At 40.3% G+C, this 25,943-nt stretch overlaps 1 protein-coding gene across 2 annotated transcripts in view; it reads left to right on the top strand.

The window, feature by feature from the left end:
- The window catches only part of ASB7 (ankyrin repeat and SOCS box containing 7), a 51,950-nt gene extending 26,354 nt beyond the window's left edge, over positions 1 to 25,596 (top strand). Inside the window, exons 5-6 of one of the 2 annotated variants that reach the window (XM_060617824.3) lie at positions 6,090 to 6,695; positions 22,155 to 25,596. In XM_060617824.3, coding sequence (XP_060473807.1) covers positions 6,090 to 6,695; positions 22,155 to 22,294 — 746 coding nt within the window. In that variant the 3' untranslated portion in view covers positions 22,295 to 25,596. Of the gene's footprint in view, positions 1 to 6,089; positions 6,696 to 21,699; positions 22,126 to 22,154 lie in introns of those variants that run through there. The other variant, XM_078448951.2, reaches the window with a different exon arrangement.
- Positions 25,597 to 25,943: the final 347 nt, after the last annotated feature.

Here is a 25,943-nt window from a genome sequence, read left to right on the forward strand (position 1 = left end):
ATTGCTGAAAACAAACTGTCAATCAAGAATTTTATGTCTAACAAAACTGTCCTTTGTTTTTCATACAAAAAAATAAAGATCACTGGTAAAGGTAATCACTCAGGTACATCTAACAAACAGTATATTCATTTCTATTACTGTGCAACAAACTACACAAACATATGGCTTAAAACAGTGCACATTTATTACCCTACAGTTTTAAAGTGTTGGCCAGAATGTTTTCATCTGTAGGCTTGAGTAGAGAAAAATTTGCTTCCAAGCTCATTCAGGTTGTTACCAGGTTAATTTCCTTGGGCTTCTAGGACTGAGCACTTCAGCTGCTTGCTGGCTGTTGGCTGGAGGTTCCAGTGGTTGCTGCAGGTTCTTGTCCTGTAGGCTTCCCCACCCGTGCTCCTTACCTCATCAAGTCAGCAAGGAGAGTCGCTATAGCGAGTCTGCCGGCAAGATGGAATGTCATATAACAGAACACGATCACAGTAGTGACAGGCCATCACCTTTGCCACACTCTTGGGTTAGAAGGAAGTCCTACATTCTGCTTACAACTGGCCGGGAGAGGATTACAGAAAGGCATGGACATGAAGAGGCAGGGATTATGGGAGGGGCCACCTTAGAATCATTCTGCCATAAACAGTATAAATGTATTTTCCTCCTTTTCATCTCTTAAAGACAACAATATAAAACAAGTATAAAACTGCTGTTAGGCTTATGTAGAGATATAATATATTTGACGATGGTAGCACAAAGGAGAGGGGAGGGGAAAAGAGCTGTATTGGAACAGTTTCTATGTACTGCTGGAATTACACCCAAAGTAATAATAGGAATGAATAATAGAAGAGAAATCAGTGGGATCGAAGATGGGAAAATGATGGGGAAAACTGATGAAGAAAATAAAAGACATATCACCAGTATTATGTATGGACAGATCCTACAGACATTAAAAGGGTAATAAGGAATATAATGGACACCTTTATGCCATTCAGAAGAAATGAACCAGTTCCTTGAAAGACACAAATTGTCAAAACTGACTCAAGGAGAAATAAAACAATTTAATAGCCCTATACTGGAGAAATTTTGTTGATAATTAAAACTTTTCACTAAGGAAACTTCAGGCCCAGCTGCCTTCTCTGTTGAATTATTTCAAATATTAAAAAAAATAAACAATAACAGCACTACCCAAACTCTAAGGGAACACTTCCAAATGTACTGTACAAGGTTTGCAGTGCCCTGATACAAAACCAAATAGACACTGAAAGAATACCAGTATCCTTTGTGACAATAGATTAAAAAAAAAAAAAATCCTGGACAAAATACTAGCAAATCTTATCAGTATACAACAAAAAGAATATTACATCATGGCCAACTACAGTTTACCCCAGGAATGTAAGGTTTAAGATATGAAAAACATGGTAATTTCCACTATCAATAGAACTAAAGTAAATACCAAGTGATCATTTCAATAGATGCGGAAGATGCATGTGACAATATGAAATACCCATTCATCAATAAAGACTCAGCAAACAAGAAGCAGAAGATAACTTCTAAAACCTAAGGAAAGGCACCTAAGAAAAGCTATAATATACATCACAGTAAATGGTGAATTGCCTATTGCTTTCCGAGATCAGGAATAAGGCAAGAGTAGATGTTTTTACCACTTTTATTCAACTCTTGTTTAAATAAGAGGCCTGTGGATTGGAAAGGAAGAAATGAAGCTTTCTTTGCACAGAATGTAATTGTGTACATAGACTAGCATAACAAATATACAATAATGTGCTTTAACTAAAATTTAGTTAGGTAGACAATACATAGGTCAGTATGTAATGAACCTTATTTCTCTATATCAGCACTTAATACTTGGAAAATGAAATTTTGAAACTGCATTACTATACCAACAAAACTTAAAATATTTAGCAATAAATGTAATGAAAGATGTGCAAGACCTACACACTGAAAAGTACAAAACATTCCTGACGGAAATCAAAGAAGACCTAAATAAATAGATACTTCATGTTCACGTTTGGAAGAATCAGTATTATTTAAAGTATTAGGGGATGGTTTCCATTTTTAGAGGTGATGAAGTTCCAATCAAAATCCCGCAGGTTTGTTTGAAGAAATTGTCGATTCCAAAATTTATTGGCCAAAAAAGTTTTTAAGAAGGTTTGCGGATATCAAAACTTACTGTAAAGCTGCAGTAATCAAGACAAGCCAGTATTGGTGTATGGATACACTTTTAGGTCAATAGAACAGGATAGGGTTTGGAAATAGACCCACACTTGCGTATGGTAAATGGTTTTCAGCAGTGGCACAAGCATAAATCATTGGGAAAAAGATAGTTTTTACAACAGATTGTGCTGGACAACTAGATACCTGTCTGGAAAACAGTGAACCTTGATCTCATCGCACTGTACACAGAAATCAGCTAGCAATAAGTCATTCTTCTAAATATGAGTTGAAAGTTTAACACTTCTAGGGGCGCCTGCGTGGCTCATTCTGACTCTTGATTTCACCTCAGGTCATGATCTCACGGTTCGTGTGAGTTCAAGCCCCACATCAGGCTCTGTGCTAACAGCACCGAGCCTGCTTGAGATTCTGTCTCTCCCTCTCTCTCTGCCCCTCCCCCACTCACACATGCTCTTTTTCTCTCTCTCAAATTTAAAAAACAAGGTATAACACTTCTAGAAGAAAACATAGAAATTCTATGTGATACTCTGTTGGGCAAAGATTTCTTAAATGGGACACACAAAAAGCACAAGCAATAAAAAACAAAAAAAAGTCGACTTCATCAAAATTTAAAACTTCTGCTCTTCAAAAAACAAAACAAAACAATATAGAACAAGAAAAGGCAATCAAGAGACTAGGAGAAAATATTTATAAAACATACCTCACAAAAAGCTTGTATCCAGAATATATACACAATTAAATTATAAACTCAGTTATGAGAAAATATAGCCACTTAATAAAACAATGTGGCAATTTCTTGGGAAGTTAAACGTGCACTTAATATGTGACCCAGCCAGTTCTTGCCTAGGTATTTACCCAAGTGAAATGAAATCATATGCACTTACAGATTTGGTTGTGAATGTTCACAGCAGCCTTATTCATAGTAGCCTCAAACTGGAAATAACACAATTGTCCACCTGCTGGTGAATCATAAATAAATGTGTATCCATATTATGGAATACAGTTCAGCAATACAAAGGCATGAACGTTTGATACACACTGATAACATGGGTGAATTTCAGAAACATCTTGCTGAGTGAAACAAGTCAAACACAAAAGTCTACACACTATGTGATTTCACTTCTATGAAATTCTGGAAGGGCAAAACTTTAGTGGTTGCCTGGGACCCAGAGTCTGGGCAGGGAATTGACTGTAAAGAGACAGGAAGGAACTTCTTGAGATGATGGAAATATTTTGATTGTGGTGGTGGTTACATGGCTGTATACAATTCGTCAAAGTTCATCAACCTCCGTTTAAAATGAGTGGATTTTATTGTACCTCAGTCAAGCTGTTGGAAAAAAAGAAATCCTATTGGTGGGAAGCATTTTTTATACACACTTTAAATTTTTTTCAGTAGATTTAAATGGATTTCTTGAGACTATACTATAACTTGTGTAAAATAAGTTGCACTTGAAAAACATAAAAATAGAAAATAAAGTAAGTTGCACCTTGGAGGGAGGGAGGCTTGCTATAAGCGGACAAAGTAATGAGGTGGGTGGGGCTGCTCTGTTAGTGTTCAGAGAAAGTTTTTTCTCAGAAGGGACATTTGAGCAGATACAGATGAAGTGCATTGAGTTCAAAGAAATGTCTTGACATGTGCCTTGCTCCATCTCTTAATTTCTATCTAGATTTCTGTGGTTTCTGTTACTATCACAAATGAGATCTTTTTCTTATCTGTTGCACTTGCTAATAATAATTCTTAAATTAATCTTTGTTTGCATCCTCAATGGTCTTCTGTCTCCCATTTGTTAATTCCTTGAGGACAGTAAGTATACAATTTCATGCATTGTTAATTTACATCTCTGCTGTGCTGTGTTTCCAGCATGTGCTTACTTAATGCATTTTCGTGGTTTTTCTGAGACTAAGCAGATCCTTGTTGTATCTGTTAATCTTTGTTTTTCCTAGCTCAGTATAGCACCAAAATGTAAGTAGCACCTAAAAAAGATGTAGTAAAGTGGAAAACCAAAGATGCTAGTGCCATTTCACGTAACATATTTTCAGTCTTAACTGTCAAATAGAGCAAGTATAAGATGCACACAAGACTGTGTGCTGGCACCTTAAAGACACCCCTGGTGGATGAAAAAAGGTGAGAGAAATGAAAGAAGGTATTCTTAAATCTGACAGGTTAAGAAAGAATGTCGGAAGCAGCTCATTATAGATTAGAAATGGAAGTCTTGGAAAAATTCATTGTTTCATTTGAATTAAAGGTATTCTTTTAGATTTATGCCTGTCTTCACTTGGTCTCTGTATATAAGGGAGGTAGGTTTCAGATGTGAAGGCTTCAGTGTCAGCTGTCTAAATGAAAACATTAGTAGCTGAAGTTCATGCCTGATACCAGCAGATGGCAGCAAAATGCTTTGTTTAAATGTTCTTGCTTTTTTTTTTTTTTTTTTTTTTTTTTTTTTTTTTTAAGTCACAGAGTAAATAGGTATTGTATCTTTTTCTTTTAGCGAAGGCCAAGGCAGATGGAATACTCTTAGTTTCTTTAAATGGTAATACAACCTTTGGGTACTGTCAGTTTATACTAAGTGGTTTTATAAATTCAACTGATACAGCTTACATAAAAATGTTAACTTTTTTTACAGGTTTTGTTAGCAACTACTTCTTAATTGTCATTTTTATTCTCCATAGTATTATTAATATTTTATATATAGTTTTCTGCCTCACAGATTTTCCTGAGGGACACAGCTGTCCTAATATAGTTTGGAATGAAATAACAATACTTGAATGTTTAATCATATAACTTGGGAAGCTTTTCATTTGTTTGAAAAACACTCATGAATTTCTCTCTTTCATGAACAAACCAGAAATTAAGGGTGATGTTTATAAGGAGAAAGCATTTTAATCCTAGGTAGTTAGGTCTGAACAATTTATTTTCACGTGAAATTGCTAGCCTCCAGGCAGTGACCTACATAGTAGGAAGGAGCACTTCTACCCACAGCCCCGGAAGGTCAGCAGGAGGAGAGCTATATAGAACTGACCCTTGCTTTCAGGAGAGATTGGGGGCAGGTGACAAGTCAGTGACATAGCAGATAGATTATTGTTGCTTTTCTTTCTCTTTTATTCTTTCCTCTTCTCCCTCCTCCCACTGTCCCCTACCCCCGCCCCCCCCATTTCTCTCTCTCTCTTTCTCTCCAGAAATCAATCCATTTAGGAGAGAGTTTTGGAACTGTTTTAGAAAATAATATTTATACAGTGCTGAGGTTTCTCCGAATTTTTCACCCAATGTGGTGTTTAATTCTTATAAACTCCAAAATTCTTGTAAAACTAAGAATCCAGAATAGTCTTTTATCTTATGAAAACATGATTTATCAAGATCACTTAACATATATCTTACATGCTTTGGAATTTTTACAGACCACAGAAAATATTTTTTTTTCTTTTTTTACCTAATACACCCTAAAACAACGTGGCCTGCCAGACCACAGTACATCCGTAATTTAGAGCAGCAGATGTTGCTACACATGCTTCTCTTTAAGACCAAGAAACACAAGAGAAAATAAAACAAAAAGTTCAAAACAGAAGAGAAACATGAAACAATACAGAGATGAGAGAGTTGAGTAGCCAAAAGCAATTGGTTAAATTAGCCAAGAGAGGGGATGTGGCGATCTGAACTCTCTGTTTTTGCCCATCTATCTTTTAAATACTTTGTAAGTCATTTTCATTCTGTTAACCCAGGTTTGATAACTTTCTGCCAAAATTTATTTTCCATGAAACTATGCTTCAATTGAGGAAAGAAGTACTTGATGTTCATTATAATGTTCAGTCATTTCGCAATTTTTATGGAAACGTCTTAAATGCCCTGTGCCATGGTAGAGTCCATTGTTTTGTCTTCAAGTCTGCTAATGTTTTCGTTTTGGTTTTAACCCTAGCTGATCCTACAGTTAAGGACTTGATCGGAGGCTTCACTGCTCTTCATTACGCAGCTATGCATGGCCGGGCCCGGATCGCACGCCTGATGTTAGAGTCTGAATACAGGAGCGACATTATTAATGCCAAAAGTAATGACGGCTGGACTCCCCTCCATGTGGCTGCTCACTATGGGAGGGACTCTTTTGTCCGACTTCTACTGGAGTTCAAGGCGGAGGTCGACCCGCTCAGTGATAAAGGCACAACACCACTTCAGCTCGCTATCATCCGAGAGAGGTCAAGCTGCGTGAAGATCCTCCTGGACCACAATGCCAACATTGACATCCAGAACGGTTTCCTGCTGCGATACGCTGTGATCAAAAGCAATCACTCTTATTGCCGAATGTTCCTTCAGAGAGGAGCAGACACAAACTTGGGTCGCTTAGAAGATGGACAGACTCCTTTACATTTGTCTGCCCTTAGGGATGATGTGCTTTGTGCACGGATGTTATATAATTATGGAGCGGACACAAACACAAGGAACTATGAAGGACAGACCCCATTGGCTGTTTCAATAAGTATTTCTGGAAGTAGTCGACCATGTTTGGATTTCTTACAAGAAGTCACAAGTATGTAATTTCATTATTACTGTCATTGCATTTAAAATGTTCATCTTCTGAGGGGCTTTAGATGTTTTCACAACTTAAAATGACCAGACACTAATGATTCCTGTTAGCCCTGCTTATTAATAAGTTATTATTAATATTCTTCTTCATTCATCTGAAGTAAAAAAAAACTTCTAGATCACAAGGTTTCATACAAATTCAGTTGTGTTACTGAAAGTAACAGGGGTATGTATATAGGTTGAGAGAGGAAATGGAGAAAAGGACAGAGAGAAGAGAAATTTTTAAATTCACTAAGATCTGTGTTAGAACAAAGCAGTTCTTGCTGGTCATTAACATAGTCATTCAGGCTTTCATGGACTTCAGCTTGAGGAATGAGAAGGAGAGTTTGGGATTTTAGGTTCTGTGTCTGTGTAAGTGTCCTAGAAATTGTGCTTTCTTGCTAAGCTGTTGCTCATCGTTTTATTGTTTCTTTGCTGGCTTCCTCATGTGACCCCACATGAGATGAACAGCAGTGTTCCTGATTTAGGGATACTAATAATGCAGGTTAAGGATGCTAGAAGTTGTTGTAAGAAAAGGTTTTTTTGTCAGTAGGAAACTTGGTGCCACCGTCCCTGGTCCACATGACTTCCACTTTCGACACGGTTTTGTGTGGGCACTTCTTAAAGCCTGGAGGCATGTGCCCTACCTCATGTTGTGGTGCACATGTTTACATCATTTTTCCGGCAGGGGTATTGGTTTGTGCGGACACTGCCTCCTTCGCTTGCTGGATGTCCTGTGTGACTAGTCGAGTGTGTGTCTCAGAGCTCAGCTTCCAAACATGAAGCTAAAGTCTATAAACAAAATATATGATTTTACCAACTGCTGCACTTTTTAGTGAATTCCTCTTTCCTCGCCTGATTTTTACCTTTCAGTCATTAATAAGGAAGAAGTTAGGGTACTAGGTACCGAGGGGTATGGAGTTTACTTGACCTTGTAGATAATCTGCCCCCTTGTTTGGAACTGAACTTGGGAGTAGAAATTTGCAGATTCTTTCAGCAAGTTTTCTAGCAGTCTAGAAATGAAGTATAATTTGAATTTTGTATGTTTGTAAAAAGGAAAAGACATTATCACCACTGGGTGTATACACACTAAAGCATAAAAAGAAATCACACTCAGGATCTAACTTGGGCTGTCCAGTAGGTCTTTCTGCGTGGTCTGAAAATGGTCTGTCTGTGCTGTCCAGTATGGTGGCTGTTGTACACTTGTTACATGGCTAATGCCACTGAGGAACTGAATGTTTTTAATGTTTATTCATTTTTTGAGAGAGAGACAGAGCATGAGTAGGCGTGGGGGCAGGGGGCAGAGAGAGAGGGAGACACGGAATCTGAAACAGGCTCTAGGCTCTGAGCTGTGAGCACAGAGCCCAACGTGGGGCTTGAACCCATGAACTGCAAGATCATGGCCTGAGCCGAAGTTGGACGCTTAACCGACTGAGCCACCCAGGTGCCTCAAGGAACTGAATTCTTAATTTAACTGTATTGACTGTAATTACAAGCGCCTGGTGTTTCCCATGTTCCACAGTACAGGTCTGTGTGCCTTGGGAGAGGTGTTTTGGGCTGATTGGTAGGTGGTCCCTTGCTGAGAGCTTTCTAGGCACGGGACCTCTGGAGAGATGGGAGATGTTGTGTATGTTGGTTCCTCACCAGTTTACTCTGACTCTTCAGATCCAGGCCACATTTTCTGAAAAGTTTGCTGTGAAATTTCAAGTGCTGATTCTTTTCAGCAAATTTTCTAGCAGTCTCCATACATAGACTGGGAGAGGTATTGGTGTTATGAGAGAGAAGATTACTCTTGAACTTGAGCTTAGGATTCTGTCATGGTAAATAGCCTGTGAAGTATCTTTTATTCTTTATACATTCTGAATATCTTTGTGTTCTTGCTGTCATTTTTGTCTTAACTTCTCACTAGAGACTCCTGGTTTTATTAGCATGACTGCCTTCGGGAAGGCATATTATATACATAAATGCCTCAGCTCCTTTTGCTAAATACCTCACTCGGCAGTTAACAGCATCAACTAGAGCTAGGCGGCCCAAGCTCAAGCCCTGACTCTGCCACGTGTCAGCTTGGGCAGGTTACCCAACTGCTCTGTGCCCCAGTGTCCTCTTGTTAGCATTAGGATAATTATATCTGTTTTACAGGCTTGTCATGTGGATTAAATGAGTTAATATTTATAATGCACTTAAAACAGTGCCTGGCACATTTTAATGGCTATGTGTACTTTTCTAAATAAAATAATTAAACGGGAGTGGATGAACAGCAAAGGCTGGCTTGCTTCCAATAGAGCGAATCCCCTAGATTCTTATTCTCCCCTTGCTTCCTAATTTCAGCTCGGTGGACTCTTCTGTAGTCTGCATATGGAGACCCAAGGAGGGATGGGGGGCGCTGCCCTTTCCCATCAGCCTCAGAGCTGCTGAGTTACAGCACAGAGTGCTTCTGGGGAGCAAGACTGTTGAGTTACAGAGAAAACTCACAGGTACCTTTAAAATTAGGGGCACATGGAAAGAGTTACGGGGTTGCCTCTTCATATTTGAGATCTCCTGCTACATGTAGAGTGGAGCTGTGTACCTGGTAGGCCCTCAGGAAATGTGGGTCAGCTGGTTGACTGGTGGTTGGTGGCCGAGCAAACTTGGTATGCTTTTCAGAAGTGAAGGGCCATCAACCTTTTGAAGGCTACAGTATCGTTGTGTTCAGGTGCCTCAACATAGTCCATTCCTTGTTGACTCTCCAGTGATGCTTCCTGCCAAAACCAAAGTTAACATTTCTGCTTGACCTGTGCATCATTTATTGGATTTTCTTTTCCTAGTGAGTAATTATCTGTTAGAAGAACCAACTGTAACTGATGCTTTTTGGAGCTCTCTACTGAGCTCTCTTGAAAGCCAGAGTGAAGGAAGGTCGGATAGTTCAGGGAGCACTAAGTCAAATCTGCAAGCTCCTTCTGGCCTCCACAACACCATTGAGCACCAGGCACCGAGCGGTTGGCTTCTAATCTGAGACCCCTGAGGTATAAGGATGGCAGAAATGCCACTTGGTGGTCTTTATTCAAGTCTCTTCTGTTCATTGCACCATTGTGACTAGAAGCAGTTTATTTAAGTTAGAAGAGCTCAAGACGGTTATAATCCTATGGAATCTAAAAGCTACTGTGGCTTTTTAGAAAAATTGCCATAAAAACTCTGATACAAACCGCATAGAAACAGAACAGGTCGAGTGGCTTAGGTATAAACTAGTATCTGCTGGTGCCTTGTTGACTGTGGGTAGAGGCAGAAACCATGAAGAACTGCTGGTACTGTTTACCTGCAACCAGACTTCCAGAAACTTCTGTTTCCTAGAATGGCTGGAACTCGACATGGTCTCCTCCAGAAAACCAGTCAAGTGAAGGAGCAGCTTCTTTGTGCCCTGGAACAAGAATGTGGATCACTTTGCAGGAGGAAAGATGTTTCCAGCTTAGAGAAGCCAGTTTCTGTTCTTTTAGTTCTTTTACTTGGAAGAAAAAACGAGAAAGTGAACAATGGAACAATGCAGGTGTGACTGATCACAGGTAGAAATGGTAGTGGAGACAGTTTACAGCAGACACCCATTTGTTGGTAGGGAGAGGTCCATTTAGGGCTGAGTCCCTGGATGAGGAGTTAAACAGCCCCTTGCACCAAAGCCAAGGCTCGGGTGAGGCAAGTGGGGTGTGGGTGCCTAGGGCACAAAATTTAAGGAAAAACCTCATTCTCAGGATCATGCAAATGAACACAGGTAATTAAAGGAGAATAATTTGCACATAGCGTCAAACACCATTACGGAGCAAAGAGGATCCTGGAAGCTCTGGTCTATGGAAATGGGCTCAAATTCTCCAGCCTGAGGGAAGAGCAGAACATTGTAGGAATGTTTGCCCAATTCAAAAAAGAAAGTAAACATTTATGAATAAAAAAAGGGCAAGCACAAGAAAATGTTAAAACAGGTACAGTATTAAACGTGGATAAAGACTATTTCATCAGTAAAGTTTACCCTGAGGATATGGTTAAATAATAACCAAACTCAGCCTGAGCTATTCGATTGTAATCCAGTGCTCTTTTACCCCTTATCATCTCCCTGTGCCATAATGTAAATTCCCCTCCCTACTCAACATACCTACTGATGAAGGAGTTATTCGGAATGTAAAATCTTTGAAGAGAGAGGAATTCCACAGGAAAGCTGAACCTCAGGCATTGACCAGCAAGAACTTTTAAACTTATGGGGGGACAAAAAGGGATTTTAATTACCTGCATGCCTGGAATTTTGTTCGGAGAGAAGTAGTGAGGAACTTAGTTTCAGGGGAAAGCCTACTTCTTCATGCTCAGGCACAGATCACACATGTGGTCGCCATGGACTTTCTTCAGCCAGCCACCTCTGCAGGAGAAGGCCTCAGGACTGAACAGAACTGGTACCTGCAGCTCCTTGTGCACAAGGGTGTGGAAATTGGAAGAAGGTTTTAGAGAACAGAGTCAAGTCAGAGTAGAGAGGGCAGTAAACAAGATGGCTCCCTGCTGGAGAGCGCCACTTGAACAAGATGACTCCCTGCTGGAGAGCGCCCCCTGAGAGGACGCTGCCTCCATGTCTGATAGGCTGGACTGTTTGAAGAACGGGTGCCGTGTTGTGCTGCCTGCCGAGGAAATCCTTCAATTGTAAGGCTTACCCTTTCTGCACAAGAAGGAAATGTTCCGAAGGCAAAGTGGAATCAAAGACTTGTGCAAGCAGCAAGGTCAAGAGCTATTGGAGAGGTTGCGCTCGTCACCCATTCCTTACTTTGCCAGTGACATCCACGTCTATACTTACTGTGTGGAATCTACCTCTGCAGAGCTGCTATTTCATTAAGGCATTAGAGAGGCAAGATTTTACCACCACCATCAAATATTTTCGTTAGTTTTAAAAGAGCAATCATAGTTAAATTGCCTGTCTGATAATTCCAGCATCTGTGTCATAGCTGAGTCTGCTCTGATGCTTGGCTTTGTCTCTTCCGACTGTTGTTTTTTCTTGCCTTTTAGCCTGTCTTGTAATTTTTTATTGAAGCCAGGCATGATGGGTCAGGTAACAGGAACTGAGGTAAATAGGCCTTTAAATGTCAGGTTCTGTGTTAACCTGGTGAGGAGCTGGGCTGTGTGCTGTGTCTGCCAAGGCTGTAGGTGCCGGAGGCTTCAAACTCCTGCGTCCTTGCTTTTGTCTCCCCTCTTGACTTTGGGCTTCTCGGAAGTGTTGGCGTCTCGCGGCTCTTTCACATGCACCTGTAGTCCACTGTCCTCACACTGGACCCCTGTTGCTGTGGAGGCAGGGTGTGGGGAGGCTAGCAGTCCACAGTCTACAGATGAAGATCTCAGTGTATCCAGGGGCCTGTGTCCCTGGGCTGTGGCCTTCATAAGCGTTTCTTAGTTTGCCCCCTCACGCCCCCGCATCTTTCTCCTCCTCAACACTTACACCCCTTGGTGAGACCGAAAGCCTGTTGGGGGCTGAAGTCAGAGAAATGTTCTTTCTCCAGGTGGGATAAGACTTTGGTAATGTCTTTCCTTGTAGAGAACAGGCCTTTGTTATGGAGAAGGTTCTGGGCATAGGTCATATGGTTATTCTTGCCCTCCCTTGCTAGAACCACAAAGGGGTTTTTATCAGCTATTCACTGTGAGAACCTGGTGGGGCTCCTGAGAGTAAAACTGAGAGAACAGGTGGGGGCTCTCCCTGTCAGGCCAGTCCACACACAGCCTCAGGTAATTCATCAAAATTATCATTTAAGTGTTTCTGCCAGTTCAGGGCTCTGATGTCTTCTGCACCAGGCACACACATCTCCACAGTGACTCTCTGGATTTGTTCCTCTCTCCTGATTCTGTGATGGACGTTTGCCCTGGGAGGTCTGTTCACGGGTGGGCTGGTCCAAGGGAAGTCATTGATTTTGAGCTTGTTCAGCTTTTCCTTCTTATGAGGATGGGAGTGATAACTTCCAAGCTCTTGACGTGTTTGGGAGCTGAAACTGGAAGTCTGTTCATTAGTTTTATCATTTTTACTTACAATGTGAAAACTATCCTATCCGTGGTCATTTGGGCTGAGTGGTGATTTGCCCACTGGAATTGAGAGGCACATCTCTCCCATTTACCATTCTGAAGACACAGCTCTGCCTGTGTCAGAGGTGCTATTAAATTAGGTGTATCTAATGGTGGAGAGAGGGGCTAATGGGTTCTTGACCCTGTGTCTGACTTGCCTAAAAACACTTGGGCAAGCCGCTGGGCCTCCCCACTCCCCCTGGTTCTCAGTGCCCCACCTCTGAACCATGGGGGGATGAGACCATAGTCTCTGGGGTCTCTCCCTTCTTAAAATTCTTGCCAGTAACCACTCTTAAAGGGGATGGTTTCCTGCTGCTTGAGATTTTATTTTACAATTTATGTGCAACAGTGGAGACTCCCCGGGGGTCCTCGAGACCGTTTTAGGTGCCCACGCAGGCAAAACAGATTTCCTAGCAATGCTACGTGATTTGCCTCTTTCACTGCACTGACATTTGACTGGGTGTGAATGCAACAGTAGGTGAACCTGCTGGCTCCTCAGGCCATGGCCCCCAAGGGTACCAGCAGTCCTGGTGCTCTTCACCGCCGGGCAATCTCACTAAAGAAGATTCCAGTTCCATTTAGGGATGTCTTTGACGAAGCAGCAAAATTAATCCCATTAAATCTGATCCCTCTGCGTGTGTGCCTTTTAATATTCTGTGGAATGGAGATGGAAAGTATTCTTACTGAGTTGCAGAGTGCTGTGATTGAACTGAGGAAACGCACTCCTTTGAGTTGTTTGAGCTGCACCAGCAGCTTTTGTGTGTGTGGAACACCCATTTTTACCTGGAAGGGCGACTGACAGCCACACTTATAGCCATTTCACCTTGGATATTTGGCAGACATTTCCTTGTCACCCTAAGGGAAACAACTGACAGTATTTATGGCAAGCCATAAAATCTGAGCTTTCAAGTGAAAATTAGAATTTTGAAAAGCTTGTGTTTGCTACTGTGACTTTGGTACGTTCCCAATACGTAAAGACTCTTTTGAGATCAGCAGCGATACTAACAAAAGTGATTTTTTGATACCGTATAATGAAATTGGCCAGCATTTGGAAGATCTCATAAAGTAGTGAACTGTTCAAAGGGCAAGATGGACCAATGGATTTTAATGTGAAAGAGTACAAAAGGTTCATTGATTTTGTTTCAGATTTCCTATTGCAACTAACCTTTAAAAAAATAACACTTGTCGAGTTTTGGTGAAGTATCAAAGATGATGATTATCTTAAAAGGCTGTGAAAATATTCCTTCCCTTTCCAGTTATGTGAGGCTGGGTGTTCTTCACTTACTTCAATCAAGACAGCATATCACAATAGAATGCAGGAGCAGATCTCTGAATCCAGCTGTCTTCTATAAAGCCAGACTTTAAGAAATAATTTGCAAAAACATGTAAAACAGTGCCACTCTTCTCGTGAAACCTTTTTTATCTTAGAAAGCCCCTTCTTTTTCCCCACAAAAATTTACTTCAAGTGATGATGAATTTATATTACTGTTATTTTTATTTTATTTATTTTGTTGTATTTTTTTAAGATTTTATTTTTTAAGTAATCTCTACATGCAACGTGGGGCTTGAAGTCAAAACCCTGAGATCCAGAGTCACAAGTTCCACTGACTGAGCCAGCCAGGCGCCCCCCACCCCATATTACTGTTATTTTTAAATGAATCAATGAATACGTTTTAAATTTCTCAATCTTCCTTTCTAAGTGTGGCAAATACTGATAGATGTAACCCACACAACAAAAATTCTTTGAGGTCCTCCAATTTTAAGAGTGCATAAAGGCCATAAAACTTAAAAACTTTGAGACCTAATGATGTATAACCTCTCTATTCAAATTTTTAAGGACACCTTGTTAGCCTAGTGTTTTCAAATTTGGTGAAATCTCTGATATATTTCTCTTTGCAGTTACAGTTTCTCTTTCTCTATGATCACATAAAACAACGCCTGGATAAAATGAAATGCTTTAAATTACGACTTGCCCTATGCCAGCATATTTACAATTTAGGATCTCTGGAGATCAGTGTTTGCTGAAGTGTGTCTGTAAAATTGTGGTTCTATCAGATGCATGAGGGCAAACAGATTCATTATTCAGATTAATTTGGAGGATTAGTAAGTACCCTGGATTCTAGATCCCACTTCTAGAGAGCAGCATATCCAAGGCGCAAGAAGTCCAGTAAATTAACCATTTAATTTTGTTCACTAAACAGCTGAACAAATTACACAGCATCTTTTATTCCTGTGGCAAGCTCTGGTATAGATTTTTTCTTACGGCAAAGAATATGCTATTTGGGTTTGTGTTTACTGTCCTAAGGAGTCCAAGTTGATGCAGCGATCTGGGTTTCCAGTAGATGCTGTTCATAGACCTGAAGCAACCACTCAGTATGCTTCAGTGGTGCGTAAAAGATAGGACTGGGTTGTATTTCAAATTGTATAATTTAAGAAATTAAATGGCTTATATTTCTGAAAAAAAGATTAGGTAGAAGGGAAATGAATTGGGTAAACTGTTTTGGTGGAGACTTAAATCTGTTAAGTACGTAAGCTTGTTATTTTCTAGAACAGCATCACAGGTGTTTAAAAACACTGTTTTAGGGATGCCTGGATGGCTCAGTCAGTTGAGTGTCCGACTTCAGCTCAGGTCATGATTTCATGGTTCGTGGGTTCAAGCCGGGTGTCAGGCTCTGGGCTGACAGCTCGGAGCCAGTTTGGGATTCTGTGTCTCCCTCTTTCTCTGCCCCTCCTCCACTCCCACTCTGTCAATCTCTCTCTCAAAAATAAACAAACATTAAAAAAAAATTTAAGAACACTGTTTTATAAACACTGCAGTAATCTGAAGTGTGTTTTTATTTAAATAGTCAAACACTATGTTTTAGCTGCAAAGTTAAAGTTCCAAAACAGTTTCGAACTTTAAAAAGTAAGAATACAGGTCATGACTTTTTTTTTTTAATTTTAAGAAAATTTTAGGCTGTGGTGTTCTCTGCTAAATCTAATGGAACGACAGGCATGTCAGCAGATGATCACATAAAACAACACCTTTATATCAGGTGCCCTTATTCCTGTGTTTCTTTCAAATGCTTCTTTAATCAATTTCTTTGATTTTTTTTTTTTTTTTTTTTTTGGTAGGATGATATCAAAACAGTGTTACCTAGTATAACTCTTTGGAGAAATCATTTATGTAACACATTTTACCTAAGGTGATTTTTGATTATTGATTTTTTTTCCCAAAGAAGTTGGGAATTTGCCAGACATCGACATTGTAGTCTTGATAGGCTTTTCAGTACCAATTACTAAAATCACTTTTAGAAATAAATAGTACACAGTTCTAAATCAACTTATCCTACATTTTAAGGTTCTTTGATATAGAAAGTATTACCTTATTCTGACTTTTTTTCATGATACTAATTTTGCTCTCTGAATTTTTTAAAAATACTTATTTATTTTGAGAAAGAGAGTTTGTGCACATGTGTGCATGAGCCAGGGGAGGGAGAGAGAGAACCCCAAGCGGATCCACACTGTCAGCCCAGAGCCCATTGCAGGCCCAATGCTTGAACTCACAAATTCTAAGGTCATGACCTAAGCCAAAATCAAGAGTCACTTAACCGACTGAACCACCTAGGTGCCCCTATATTGCACTCTGCTTTTTAACGTAGGCTTCTAGAGATTTGTCACTTGTTAGGAAGCAATATTTTGTTTGGTGCAAATGAAGAATATAGGTCAAAGCTCACTTAGCCTGTGGAAAAAAATGTAACCAATGGACAGATGTCATCAAGGCTGATATTGTATATATTTGGATTCTAAGGCTTAAATTATTTTACAATACCATGATTTTTATTTTAAGGCAAGGTAGAAATTGCCATTGTCCTATGAAGTAAGATTTGTTGAACGCATTTCTTTTTTTTTTTTTAATATTTTTTAATGTTTATTTATTTTGAGAGAGAGAGAGAGAGAGAAGGTGCGAGCAGGGGAGGGGCAGAGCGAGAGGGATACACAGAATCAGAAGAAGGCTCTAGGCTCTGAACTGTCAGCACAGAGCCTGACCCAGGGCTCGAACTCATGAACTGTGAGATCATGACCTGAACCAAAGTCGGACGCTTAACCGATTGAGCCACCCAGCTGCCCGTGTTGAACACATTTCATACTGAGTCCCTGTGAAAGGAATTCAGAGAGAAGAGCAAAGGAATAAAACATGTTTATGGTAGGATTTTAAAATGGGAAGCTGAAGTAAAACAGAAGAATTGGGAGACCATTCCAGATGCTGACCTGAGGTGGGGAGGTGCTTGAAGGGACAAGCTGGATTGTATAAAGCAGTCCAGAGGAGGCTCAGTCTTTCCTTGTGTTTCTTTCCACCCTCCCCTCTGAAATGTCCAGCCTCTTCTCCCTTTCTCCCAAAGAAGACTGGGACCTTTGTTGTGCTTTCATTTTCTTTACTTAGCTTATACAAAAATGTTTTGCCTATCCTATCATAAATATGGTAATGGTGATATCAAAAGGAGGTGGTTTAGGACATTTAATTTTCTAAATTATGCTGCTGCCTGGTTTTGTAATTTATCCTAGACCAGACCCTTCAAAAGCTGATTTCCTACTTTAGACCAGCCCAATTATTACTAATGATGGGCTTCTTTACCAAATGGAAAGACTAATAACCCTTTGAACTGTTATGCAATTCCATTGTAGTTTGTTAGTGTGAACACCTTATAGTGTTTCTGCATCTCCCCAAGTGTTTATGATTCCTTAAATTATACTCTTTTGTGAGATTTCCACCCCCTCCCCCAGGTCTCCCCTGTTACAATCCCTTGGACAAGGCAGTTGTTATTTAGTAGGGTAGGAATAATTTTCTGAGACACCTAATAAACACTGTGCACGTGCGTATTGAGGGTTTTTGTTTTTGGTTTCGTTCTCTTTATTCTCTTCCTCTGCCTTCTTCTCCTCTGCCACTGCTGCCTCCTCTCCCCTCACCCCTTTAATCCTTGGGTGGTGCATTTTTGAGTACATAGTAGGTGCTCCGTAAGTACTTTTGAGTGATGTATTGACAACAAAATAAGTACTTCTTTTTCCATCATGACCTTCCATTCCTAAAATGATACTCCTGAAAAGATAGCTCCTTAGTCTTGGAAATAGCAGTAATTACAACAAGGAGTTCTTACCACTCCTTACTATTTAGCCTGCTTTTCATGGCAAGATTAGTTCAGATCTGTATTTGTGTATTTGTGGCACCGTTGTAGAAGGACATCTCTCCCGTCGTCACTGCACAGCTGTTTACACAAAGCTCTTACACCTCTGCTTGACTCGAGTCATGCAGTGATTTCCAGAGTGCCATTTCCGTCATTTTGCCCAGGGTCTTTTCCCCATAATGGATTACCAGTTGCTCCCATGGTGTCAGCTAGGTGTCTCACTATCTTAACACCAGGAAGATGGAGACCTCAGCTTCCAAGAAGAGTCCTCTTCTTTTCTGGGAAGGAGAAGTAGACGTTATCCTTACAAGTATTTACAAATTACCATTTTAATATTTATTTACCGAATACTTAAATAGCTCTTACTGTGCCATAAGCCTGTTAGCAAAATTTACTTTTTATGCTGGTAGAAAGCCTGTGATGTAGGTGTTACTATCCTTGGTTCATGGATGAAGAATCTGAAGCAGGCGGCTGAGTAGCTTGCCTAGAACCACACAGAATTGAAAGTGGTGGGGCCAGGACTCCGACCTGGGCCATCTTGCTCCAGGGTGGGTGCTTTTAACCACCAAGATAAGCCTCTCCCATTAAAGGCCATTCTGCAGACAGGGATTATACATGGTCAAGAAATTTCTAAAAAATCAGATTGTCCCAAGATAGGCAAAGATTGCCACAGCACAACAAACTGCTTAAGGAGAAGGAAAATCAGTAGCAAATTGAGTAAAACTATCTGATATTTAGACATAGAAAGTACATCTCTCCCTGGGAAAGGCCCATGTGGAGATACCTTCTGAGGATGATAGTATTTCTGTAGCTGCATCCCTTGGATTAAAGTTGCTAGCTTATCTTTGCCTTCTTGCATTTTATAATAGACAATGAGGAGAGCCAGTATTCTGGCTGCGGAATCTTCTTAACCAGGTCATTAGGGCATTTACTACATTCCACGTTACAGCAGGGGACAGTGTTGCCAAACTTTCTGCCACTAATGAAAGATTCTCCTTTCCTCCAGCTTCTAGTAACATTTGAAACATTCTTTTAAGCCCTAACAGCCTCCTCAGAGCCCTTCCCTACCACCTGGTCCCACTGATAGAGCCACATATTTTAGATTTTTTTTTTTTTTTAATGGCAACACCCTGCTTCCGGGTCCCAGGATCTCAGTTATCGAATGCTACAAATTTTAGTGCCTTCACACAGTAATGGTGGATTATTTTGCTTCTCTGTTCCATCTGGAGTCACTTGACTGGGTCCTCTCCACTTTCAAAATGGTTCACTCCAACGGCTGGCAGTTTGGTGCTGGCAGTTGGGAGCTCAGCCAGGGCTGTTGGGCAGTGAGTGACCTCAGTTCCTTTTTATAGACTGCTTGGACTTCTTCGTGGCATGGGGGTAGCTGTGTTCGCAGAGTGAATGTCCCAAGGGCCAGGTGAAAGCGTGTCCCCTTCTATGACTTAGCCATAGCAGTCACATAACATCACTTCTGCCATAGTTTCAAGGAAAGGGCACCTTAATGGTGGTAGTTCTCAGTCTGTACAAAAAGAGCATGAGGCATAGGCGAAGGTGTAGTTACTTTTGGAGAGCATGGTCTCCCACAAAACAGGACTATCAGAAGATCCCCATACATAATATTCCTTTGTCTCAATCCCTTCTTTTTTCCTTAGCTAAGCAAATTCCAGTAACATAGTTTTTCTACTTTGTTGGATGATATGTTTTCATTTAAGTGCGCATGTATACTCATACATGTTAACTTTGTCCTCACCTGCTTTTTTTGCCTGAATACATTGAGCTTATTCCTTTTATTAATGTTCTGTTTGAAAAGAACCTGCCATCTATTAGGAAAATCAGATTCTTTGTTTTGAAAAAAAAGAAGGTTCATATCTAACTCCTATTCTGGTTTGCATTTGCAGATCAAATACTGTAAGCATTTATTGAAAAATGACAATGATAATTTATTCCCTTCCTAATGGTAGCCCATGAAGGGTGGTGAAAAATAATTCAAAACAGGTTAGAAAATGATTTGCTGTTGACATGGGTGGGTTTTGCAATAAGTTGGCTGGTTTATCCCTTATGGACAAGCCTGTTAAGTATTTATTCATTCAACTAGTATTTATTGAGTATTGTGTCAGGCACTGGGCTTCCTTGGCAGCCAGAAGTGGTCTTGCCCTCATGGAACATTTGACATAGTGAGGAAAGTGGGCATTAATAGATAGTCACCAAATAAATGTAAAATCATAACCTTATTAAGTGTTGTAGTAGAAGAGAGCTCTAGAGTATCTGATGGGGAACCTGACTTTGTCAATCCTAATGAAGTGCTTTTTTAGCAAAGATTTGGACAATGGAGAAGACAAATCTTGGCGAGAGACACGTGAGTGTGTATGTGTCACAGCCTCACATAGATCCCAGGGCAGATATCCGTAGATACCCATGCACCTGTTTTACAGGCATTTCCAGGAAAGCAGTAGCTTCTGCGATTCTGTCAAGACACCGTGTCTTAAGTAACTCTTGGAAAGCACATGTTCATACAGGCTTTACAGAGCAGTTTAAGGAGCCCTTTTCATTTATGGAGAATTACTTAATTTTGAATAATGGCGATTGCTACAAACAAGGACAGTTCAAGTAGGGGGTATGAAGTACTAAGGATAGCAGTGGTTTCCCATGTAGGGCCTGGGGACCCCTGGAGCTCCACAAGACCCCTTTCCCATCTGAGGTCAGAACAGTTTTCAGAATACTGAGACATTACCTGCCTTTTTCATGTTCCTTCTTTCATGAGTGTAGGTGGACTTTTCCAGAGACGAGATGATGTGAATTTAGCACAGCAGATTGAATGTAGAAGCATATATGAGAACTCCACTATCATCTATTAAGCCAGCCTGTTAAGAACTTTGCAAAAATGTGAAAGAATGTCATTCTTCGTATTGTTTTTCTAAACATTGTTATTTTTGTGCCAGTGTTATTTATGGCAACGTGTAATGAGCTTACTTTTATCTTTTTTTAATGAATACGTATTTCTAAAATTTGCTTTACCTCCTAATTATTGATAGATACAACCCACATAGATGGAAGTTCTTTTGGGTCCTTGATAAATTTTTTAAATGCCAAGAGGTTTTGAGACCAATAAGTTGTGAGAACCGCTGAAGTATGGCATTCTACCTGACTTTGAGCATATTACTTAATCTCTCTGAGACGCAAGGAGTCTGTAAAATGGGGATGATGATCAAAGTACTTCCCTCATAAAAGGATGAAACGAGTTAGGGTATGTCAAGAGCTTAGAAGAGTACGTGGCCCGGAGTAAGCGTTTGGCATGTTAGCTTTTGTTATTATTCCCATTTAATATGGAAGCAGAATTTATGTGAATCCAAACACGACTGAGGCACTGCTGCTTCGAATTCTTGCCCGTGTTTGTGGTCATCTAAGTCGTTTTGGTAAAATACAGTGTTCCAAAGCGAAAGAAATTGGATTTTGTAATTTTTCTTTTGAGTGGCAGCAGCGGTTTTCATTGGCACATGGCCAGGGTGTGAGGTTTGAAGACACACAGCTTCAGAATAGTGTGGAGTGCTTTCTCCGCCTGCCTCCCTGCCCTCGCAGTCCAGGCCCTCATGCCCACAGCCAAGGTGTGCCGCGTCCGGAATCCTGGCGAGCAGGTGCGCAGATGTTGTTTGAGAAAGCTCCCCGGAGATCGTGCTATGTCTAGGCTCCAGTGTCCTGGATGGTGAGCTGGAAGGAGGGGCCACATTAGACAGCATTTCATTCAGCCCCCTTACTTTTCAGATGGAGGAACTTTCGCCCAGAGGGATGATTTGTTCAAACGGACTCACTCAGCATATTAGAGGCATCCCAGGATGAAAACCAGCATTCTGATTTGTAATGGAAAGAATACCAGCCTTAGAATCAAAAGAACTGTTTTTAGTCTCTGCTGAAAAGCCTTTGGTGGTCATCTGACATTGAGCAGTTTACTCCCATCCTTAAGACTTTGAGTCCTTATATTTGTAACATGGAGATGAAAATATCCATCCTCCCAAGGTTGTGAAAAGCATCAAATAAGACCTCCCACAAAGGTACCCGGGATGTGTCCTCTCAGTAAGAGTCTGTCTGATCCTTTGCATGTGAAGTCCACAGAGGGGCGCATCCCTCTGAAATAAACAGTTGTTTTCAGAACTGAAAAGCCTGCCTTAAATACTGTACTTTGTAGCTTTGTAACAGTTTCTTTTTTTCTGTCTTTTTAGGACAGCCCAGAAACTTACAGGACCTGTGCCGAATTAAAATTCGACAATGTATAGGCCTTCAAAACCTAAAGCTACTTGACGAACTACCAATTGCCAAGGTCATGAAAGACTACTTAAAACACAAATTTGACGATATCTGATGTACACAGAACTGTGAGCAAGATTAGGAGTTATATTCCAGATACTTAAAAGGCTTTTTGCCTTGCACAAAGTATATCCTATGCAATTTCTGATTTGCTGTGAAGTCAGAAAGCAGGTATACACCTTTAGGTTTTTTGTTTGTTTGTTTGGTTGGTTTTCATGGTAGGGGAGGGATTTTTTATATATATATATATATAAACACACACACACACACAAACACACACACATCCCCACACACACACACACATCCCACATGCTTGAAGGTCTTAATTTGGTTTCTTGGTCCAAGTTTAAGAGGTCCAAGCTTTCTATACAATATTGCATTTACAAAACTTGTTTTTCCAAAATGACACAAGCAGGGCTGAAGTGGAGAATTTACCCTTTCCAAATTTATGGTTTCGTGGGCGCGCACGACGGTATGAACCGGCAGAGCACTTGTTAAGGTTTGGAGGCACAGCTCCACCCGGGGTGGGGGGGTGGGGGGGATCCTGGGTTCTACTGGAAAATGCCCGAAGAAATTTTTAAAGTAATGCTGTCACCTCATTCATTTTTAATGAGTACAAATTGGCGGTTTCAAACTGTTCCTTTCCTAATTAATGTAGCTTTCGGATGACATAAATCCAGTACCTCTGCTTTCCTGTTGGTGTGCTCTTATTTTTTAACTTATTTTTTTAACAACTGTAGTACACTAGCCGGAGACATTGGAACTCAACTTCTGTCTCTAGTTGAATCGTGCTTTAAAAAAAAAAAAAATTAATGGAAAAAGAAGATAACTTTATAAAGCCAGTGTGTTCTGTTTTTAAAACAGTGCCTCCGTGCAATACTCTTTCTGGTGTATTTTATCCATTATTTCACTTGATGTTTCTCATTCCACAACCGGCTCCAACATGCCCACAAGGACAGGAACCGCTACTTTTAATTTTAATTGCAGAACCATAGTGTGTCAGTTGCAATTTCCATTGTAAGCTTTGTCGTTCACTTTAAGCAGAAAATTTCATATCCTGGTGGTAGAGTCTTCCCTAAAAATAGCCCAAAATATTGTCAAACCATTTGGCTTTAACGGTTCAATAATTGGGGGTGGTTTCATGGTGTTTTCTTTTTTTCTGTTCTTTTTTTTTTCCTCTTCCCAGTTTAAAAAATGATTTCTAAAGGGTACAGTTTCGAATGGGTGCGCAGTTGTAAGTCTGGTTAATTCCTGTTATGCTAATTAAACATTTCCTATTCATTTTAAGGTTATGCACAGTGAAACTCTTCTGGACGGTCGTTTTATTTTCTGGGTTGATTGGGCATACGTTTGCAGTGTAAACATGGTTATGATAATGTGTACCAACGGGAAAGGTTCCAGAAGCATTAGGGATCTATGATGATGCCCTTAGAAATGTGTTCTGTGCTTGATTTGTCATCGTATTGGTTTCAGAAGAACCTTTTCAAATATCCCAGTATTGTTCTTAGTGCTTTGGGAAATTTCAAAATATTTACACACTAGTAATAAATTTGTTATCAGAAGTTTACAAGATGAAGGGCTTCTCTCGTCTGAATTTCTAGTTTTAAGTCATTCAGTATAAAACATTTTCATCTGGAAAGTGCAAGCAGAATTAAGAATCTACTCTGGCTTTACATTTTTTAGAGAGCCAGCAGCGCCATTTTCTCAAGCACAAAGTCTGTTCTCTTGGATGCGGAGTAGCTTTGGTGTTGGAGTATCTGATCTGCTGTAGGCATTGCATAGGTTTATGAAGAACAAGAACGGGCAGCTTTGGAAACAATGATTTGGGGATTGCTGATGGGGTACATGGACTCTTTTGCGGGGAGCCAGTGAGAACGTGGCCAGTTTTATAACCATTCCAAAACTAACTGGAACTTGATGGATAGAAATGGGTCATCTCCATCTTCCAAGAGAGAGAGTCCCTTTTGGAAGTGAACTGTGTTCTCATTCTTTTAACCAGTGCCCAAGTCAGAACTGAGACATACTTGCAGCATCAGGGGCATGGCATGGCCAGAAATGAATTGAGTGTTACTTCCCCCTCAAAGCCCAGGCCTTTAGGGAGGCGAGGAGCTGGGAGGGCGCCTGGGACCCTGCACTCTGAGCAGGAATATTAACATTACCGTCACACAGGGCTTCTTTCCTCAAACGTGTGTATTCATTTATTCAGGTAGATTAAAATGATTTCTTTCCCCAGCCATTTGGAGGTTTCCAAACTAAGTTAGCCACTGAGTTTGAGTCAGGGAATTCCAAGTAAGAAGATCAGATTAAGGTAAATTCTTTGTTCTGTATTGCTGCTGCAACTTCGGAAAAAAATTATGAGAGCTCTTCCTGGAATTGAAATTTCTATTTAACGAAGAAGTGGATAATTCCATTGTTTATTGTTTGAAGTTTGATTTACCTGGAAGCTTAAAGAGAATGTTTTGGTTTTGTTAGTGAAATCCCAATCACATACCCTATTCAACCACAACTAAAACTTCAGTCTCAAAGGTGGTAACCGGTAGAATACAGGGACGATCGTGCAGGTCCGCATTTGAATTTAATTGGCAGGGATGCATTCTGTGGTCACGTCATGAGTAGAGAGAACAAGTATTTTCAGAAGATCAACTGATTGGTTTTTCCTGAATCTTCACCACAGTGTTCCAAACATTATCAAATTTGTCACTGAGCCTTCTATGTTCCTTTTGGAATTTATTGTTTAAACCTATTCTTAAACCTTTATAAAAATATATTTGGCAAGTACACCAAAGAAACCAACTCATAAAAGATTATGATCATTAATGAACTGCCAACCTCATCTTTTGAAAACAGATTTTTTTTGTGTGTAAATATTTGTGTTTATAAATGTACAGCAGAGTTAAGAGTGTTTTTTAGGTTATTTAATTCCCATATTTCTAAACTATTTACTACAGAATAATCCACGCTTGTTAGTTTGGAGGACTTGACTGTTTTGTTTTTTTTTAATTCATTATCAGTCATGTTTGGAACAGCATTTCCGCTAGAGAATTCAGTGTTCTGGCAGGAGAAAGAGTCCACATCTGGAGCCTGAGGAGTCTAGAGTGATTTGTCAGACGCACACCCTAAGAGACAAGAATGTATAGTTTCATTACCAGAGTGGACCGTATGCAAACAGATTCTAACTTCCCTGCAGGTTTGCTCAGTAGCCCAGAATGTGATTGGGATGAGGCCCTTTGCCCACAAATTTAGCTTTCATGTAACTCCTAGTGTTATATCATAATGTATTTTGTTCTTCCTTTGTAATGTAAGTTTTGCTTTGGGTCAATTTGAATTAAAAAAAAAAAACTTAAATCTGGTTTAAAACCCTTTCGGAATTGTGTTTTATTTCTAGTCTACCTTAGCTTTTTCATATTCTAGGCTGTTCGGTGAAAAGAAACGAAGATCTGTCTTTCATTCGTCGGCATTTTAGATCATTGGGAACTGCATGGAGAGCGTGATCCAGAAAACAGCATCAGTTTAGATCAGAGAAGGCAGTTCTTGCCCCCTCCCCCAATCACTTATTTCGCCGTGTTCTGCATGTACCACCACAAAAGAGTGTTGATTGAGCACCAAGCCCTTTTGGGCCCAATTCACCTCTGCCTCATGCCTGCCACACCTTGACTGAGCACAGAGTTCGGACCACATTGTTTCTAAGCACAGAACAGAATGAT

Source organism: Panthera onca, chromosome B3 (assembly GCF_046562875.1).
Source record: "Panthera onca isolate mPanOnc1 chromosome B3, mPanOnc1 haplotype 2, whole genome shotgun sequence".
NCBI classification, from domain to species: Eukaryota; Metazoa; Chordata; class Mammalia; order Carnivora; family Felidae; genus Panthera; species Panthera onca.